The sequence below is a fragment of the Rhincodon typus genome, chromosome 16 (assembly GCF_021869965.1).
Source record: "Rhincodon typus isolate 14 chromosome 16, sRhiTyp1.1, whole genome shotgun sequence".
In the NCBI taxonomy this organism is placed as follows: Eukaryota; Metazoa; Chordata; class Chondrichthyes; order Orectolobiformes; family Rhincodontidae; genus Rhincodon; species Rhincodon typus.
The window spans coordinates 15,112,628-15,118,627 of NC_063347.1; the positions used below are offsets into that span (position 1 = coordinate 15,112,628).

At 37.0% G+C, this 6,000-nt stretch overlaps 1 protein-coding gene across 2 annotated transcripts in view; it reads right to left on the reverse strand.

The window, feature by feature from the left end:
• LOC125485129 (histone-lysine N-methyltransferase SETD5-like) overlaps positions 1 to 5,412 on the reverse strand; it is a 40,470-nt gene extending 35,058 nt beyond the window's left edge. For both annotated transcript variants that reach the window (XM_048606445.1, XM_048606444.1), the window contains exons 1-2: positions 5,277 to 5,412; positions 373 to 623 (exon numbers count right to left, since the gene is read on the reverse strand). In XM_048606445.1, the coding sequence (XP_048462402.1) occupies positions 373 to 623; positions 5,277 to 5,400 (375 nt within the window). In that variant the 5' untranslated portion in view covers positions 5,401 to 5,412. The remainder of the gene's footprint in view (positions 1 to 372; positions 624 to 5,276) is intronic.
• Positions 5,413 to 6,000: the final 588 nt, after the last annotated feature.

Here is a 6,000-nt window from a genome sequence, read left to right on the forward strand (position 1 = left end):
GCTAGCTCAGAGTATGCAATCATACTCCATACATCTGGTCTCTCAACTTACAGGAACATCAAAAATTAATCTTTATGATATGTAAATAAAAAATATTCTCAATGCTGCGTAATTCAATCAAACAGTTAGAATCAATATACTAAAGATAATTTATTATAAAAGCAAAGTGTTAGGTGTTTCTGGCTCCAAACTGAGTGCTTGTTCAGCTGCCATGAACCCATATATTTACATATAAATTAATTAATTTTTTAAAAAAAAAATTCTGTCAAACAAGGTACAACATTGGAACAGTTTTATTTTCTGAAACAATACTAAAACATTAATTTGCATCTTAAATGTTGATGGCAGTCCCTTTATTGGAGATATATTTACCTCAAACTGTAGTGGGGTATTACATCGGCTAGCAGCATGGGAGTGAAGGGGAGAGTAAATTACATTAGATCCATTTTTCTTCTCCTCTTCTCCTGGAAACAAGGTGCAAGGCGTCATTACTGTCGGGCTGGACATAACTGTATCTGTGACAGATGCAGGCGCTGATAGTGGACTACAAGGTCCGGGCAAATCAGTCACACTCACGTCTGACAGATACCGTGCTTTTCGCTTCTTCAAAGGCGTTATCAACTCTACAAAACAGAGAAGTTATCAGACATTCCATTATAAATTGCAAAGAAATACGTTTTACACAGTTAAGCAGCTGGGATACGTTAAACCTGTGAATATTTCAACACTGCAGTTATTCTTCCCATTGTAGGTTCTGTCAATGGTTTGAATTATTTCCAAAAAAAATCCAAGTATTTTTGCAGATATATCAGAATGCAGATCAATGTGCTTACCACTTGCCAACTTAGCAAAACAATTTCAAGCCTTATATGTTTGAAGAATCTTTAGAGATGAGCGACCACAATGTCATAGAATTTCACACTGTCCGAAAAGTGAGGTAGTTTAATTTGAAGCAGGAGTGTTAAATTTGAGAAAAGGAAATTCTGAAAGCAAGGGGTACAAATTGACTGATTTCGAAAAATACACTAAAAGGCATGACAAAATAGGCAACAGGCAGGCTTTAAAGAACAATTACATGGTTTACAGCAACTGTACATTCCTTTGTGGTACTAAAACTCTAAACAAGTCAACTTTTAAAGAAAAGGCTTCTGAAAGACCAGAAATAGTAATAAAGATGTAATGACGATTAGCAAGTTTTTAGATACAGCAAAAAAAACCAAAATTATTTATACACACACACATGCAATCTAGCTAAAATCACAAAAAAAGGAACTGTGAAACTGCTTCAGGTATATCAAAAGGAAACGGCTGGCTAAAACGAATGTGGGTCCATACAGGCAGAGTCAGGAGGGAATACACAAATGGCAGAGAAGCTAAGTTATTACTTTGTATCTGTTTTCATTGAAGGAGATACAAGAAATCTCCCAGAATTACAGATCCAAGTTTCTACGGGCAATGAGGAATTGACGGTAATTAGTACGAGTAAGGAGGTTGTACTAGAGAAATTAATGGGGCTGAAAACTGATATGTCCCCAGGACCTAGTATCTTATACCCCACAGTAGCTACAGAGATAGTCATGCATTTTTGTTTTATTCATTTATGGGGATATGGGTGTCACTCTCTGGGCCAGCATTGATTGCCCACCACTAACTATCCAGAAGGCAGTTAAGAGTCATCCACATTACTGTTGGTCTGGAGTCCATGTAGCCCAGATTTCAAAATGATGGCAGATTTCCTTAACTAAAGAACTGTTACGAACCAGGTATGTTTTTATAACAATCGACAATGATTCCACGGCCTTTATTAGGCCAACTCTTTATTCCACATTATGGACTGAATTCAAATTTTACCATTTGCCATGGTGGGATTTGAACACATGATCCCAGTGCATTGGCCTGCAGTTCTGGATTGCTAGTCCAGAGACACTGCCTGTACCACCAACTCCTCAAAGACTTTAAAGACATGAACCATCAACAATTTGCCAAATTTTAATAGACATCATTAGCTGTATGGTAACTTGGTTATATTTTGCTGCTCTATAATTGCTTGTGCATTTTTCAGATGCTTCTGATTTGAGAGTTCACTCCTATAATTAAATAGTTGATTACGTTTCCACAGAAGGAGCTGACAATTAGTGTCTTTTTTCACCTATGAATTACGTTTTCTTTATAATCTACAAAGCCGGCAAGTAAATGGTTTCTGATTTTTATTTACTACGACGTGTTGCAGGCCACAAGTTAAAATCAAGTGAAGTCCATAACCAAACAAGGCAAGATAGTGTAGAAGACAAATAGAACAAAGTTGAAAAAGGAACAAATAAATATCTTTACAGGGAAGGAACTGATCATCTTCTAAAAGTCTGCAGGCATATGCAGATTTTTAGAAGATGATCAGTTCCTTCCCTGTAAATTCTGCAGACTCCTGCAGACTGTAAGCTAACAAATGTCATTGAGTCATGTATATCATCTCACCATTTCAGAAAGGAGAAAGACTTAAAACAGGAACCTACAATCTTATCAGCCTTACACCTGTAGCAGTGAAAATGCTAAAAACTATCAAAAAGGACATGATAAACAGACTCTTGGAGAAAAATAGTTTGATTAGGCATAATCAATAACCATTTGTGAATGAAAAATCAAATTCAAAAAAACTTGGAATTGTTTTGAGATTATTAGTAACAAAATTGTTAAGGGGAAATCAACGGACAAAGTATTTTTGGATTTCCACAGGGCTTTTGAGGTTTCCGACAGGAAGTAGATTAGCAAAATTGATGCATATGGGATAAGAGTTACTATACTGGCATTGAAAGGATTGGCGAAGAGAGAAATCAGGGAGCAGGAATAAATGGGTTATTTGCCCATTGGCATCTGCTCATAAAATATATCAATGGTTTGGATGTGAAGACCAAATGAAATATTTCCAAATCTACAGATGATACAAAACTAAATGGAATGTGTACGATGAGGGAGATGTAAAGTAGCTTCAGGGGGATTTGAACAGGTTTAGTGAGTCGGCATGAACATGGCAGATGAAGTAAAATGCAGAAAAATGAGAGGTTATTCATTTTAGGAGGAGGAACAGATGTGCAGACTTTTTTTAAATGGTGACAGCTTGGAAAGTGTAGATGTGCAAAGGGACCTGAATGTCCTTATCAATATGTCACAGAAGGCAGTGACAAATATACAGATGCAGCTAATGAAAAATTGGCCTTCACTGCAAAAGGATTTGCATGCAGGCGCAGTGATGTCTTGTTTCAAATGTACAGGAAGACTCTGCTTCCAACACCTTTGTGTTGGAATGAGAGTTCCAAAGACACAACCGCCAAAGAAAAACATTCACTGAATCGATTTCAAATGGGTGATCTTTAATTTTTCAAATCGTGAGCCCTAGTTCTAAATTCTCCCAAAACAGGAAATGTCCTTCCCATATCTATCCTATCAAGACACTTTAGGATCTTATATGTTGCAATCAAGTCATCCTTTCCTCCTCAACTTCAGAGGATACAAGCCTAGTCTGTCCCACCATTCCTCCTAAGACAACCTGCCCATTCCAGGGATATTAGTTTTGAAAATCTTCTCTGAACTGCCACCAATACCTGAACATCCTTCCTCAAGATGACTAATAGTGCTCCAGGTGCAATCGTACCAGTGCCCCAAACAACTGAAATATAATCTCCCTCCTCTTGTACTCAATTCCCTTGCAATAAGTAATAACATTCTATTAACTTTTCTAATTAGAAGTTGTGCCCACATGATATCATGAAATTCATGCACGAGGACATAGATTCCATTGCATCTCAGAGCTCAGCAATCTCTCACCATAGCATGATTACTTCTTATTCTTCTTGCCAAAATGGACAATTTCACATTTTCCCACCTATTTGCCCCCTTACGTAACCTATCCATGTCTTTTTGTAACCTTCTTCGGTCCTCTTCACAACTTATTTTCCTATCTGTGTTGTCAGCAAATTTGGCAATTGTTCTTTGCAACCAGTCATTGTTATAAATTGTGAACAGTTGAAGTCTCCAACCCTGATCCCTGTGGCACAACATTTGTTACATCTTAACAAGCTGAAAAAGACCCAATTACACCTACACTCTGTTAGCCAGTCAATCTTCTATCCGCACCAATATGCTACCCTTTACACCCCGAGCTTTTAATTGCCACAACAGCCTTTGTTGGGACAGTATCTAGGGAGCAGTGTTGACAATAAAAGAAAGTTTAAGATAATGAAAGAGGATATATAGATAGTACTAAGACTAAAGTAATACACTGGAAAAAAGCAAACCATGAGGCAATAAAGGGTGGAACCAAGGGAGATAAACTGGAGAAAAATATTAACATGGCAGAAGAACAGTAGGCAATATTTCAAAAGGAAATCAACAGCACTCAGAAGAAATATTTAACACTAAAAATCAAAGTAAAAGACTGAATGCTGAAAAAGGCTCAAATTCAGGAGAGTTTTGTATAATACCAGAATGCTATGCTGCACTGAGCCAAATATAAATGTGAACACAAAAATCTGAAGTATGGTGGTGAATTTTGCATATGCGACTAAATTGGGAAGATGCAACTAGTAAGGGTGGAGGACAGAAAAACGGAATATAGAGAAGTGCACAGCTGCTCATTTCAGTTGGAAGAATAAGGCAATCACTTATTCCTTGGCAGAGAAGAAAATAAGTTGGGTAGAAGAGTAAAGAGATCTAAGAATACAGATACATTAGCCAATAAATGAAACCACAAAAATTGATGACATCCTTTCAACTCCTAATAATTCTGGTGGACCTGCACTATACCTTTTCCAAGCTATCAAAAGTTAGTGATAGAATCATGCAAATATGCTATGCAATGCTTAGAAGACAAAGAGAAAAGAAGAAGCTGGTGTGGAGCACTGGAACACTAATGAGAGAGAAAATCATTTGGGTTACTTCTCCTGACAGTTGCATTGTGACCTGTGCTGGAAGTATACATGCACTGAAATCAAATGAAAATGGGATCAGGCTTTGCTTTGATGCCTTGCCAATAATAGCACAGTGGTCTGAGATTTGAAGAATGACCACTTGATGGAAGTAATGGGTCTGGGATTATACCTTCATCTAGTATTCAATACTTAATCACAACCACTTCCTTACAGGGATACACAGAAATCATAAAGGTGTCATCCCATTCATTACACCTCCTTGTGGACATAGACAGATAGGAACAGATAATCTGATATGTCAGCTTGCTGACTTTGCTTTACATGATGAGAAAAAAGGTTATGTTTTCCACCTACCAATTGAAGCAATGGTGCTATCCCGTACATCAGGAACAGTGCTGCTGTCACTGCTTTGGTATAAGGGTGACGTTTCTTGTCCTTTATCTGGCGCATGGGGAGTTTGCACCATGGCCTCATCCATTGCCTGTTTTATCCACCTCTGAAAAGAAATAACAGATTAAATATTCAATATGGTTTAACAATCCCATGCATTTCTATTATACTACCATCTGTGGGAGGTTATACTGTACAGAAACATACACTGTATAGAAATATAAATAAAATTGAAAACGCATAGCAAACACTGACAAATGTGCAAAACAGAATCACAGAGCGAAGTCCATTGCAGAAATTCATGAAAAATGCAGTTATTGATTTATTTTTACAAAATCTGACAACATCAAGCCTTTTTAGAAGACCTGATGAGTAATATTGTGAACCAGTATTGGATTTACATTGAGTTAACAGCATGTTCACGCTTAGTCTCTAATTTTGTACTGCAATTTTTTAGTTATACTTGCATTGAAATTATACACATCCAATTGAGATTAACTCAAATTCTAACTCAGAAACAAAGAACGTAGAGGATAAAGCACTTTAAACCAAACTTGACCAGAATAAAGAATGCACTCAACCAAATAAGAACATTTTTTTAAAAACTAAATAAATTCTGCAACTTGATTAACCGCATTTAGCTCGAGTTAGGTTTCTACTCAGTTTGCAGCATATTGTTGGGCTGGTA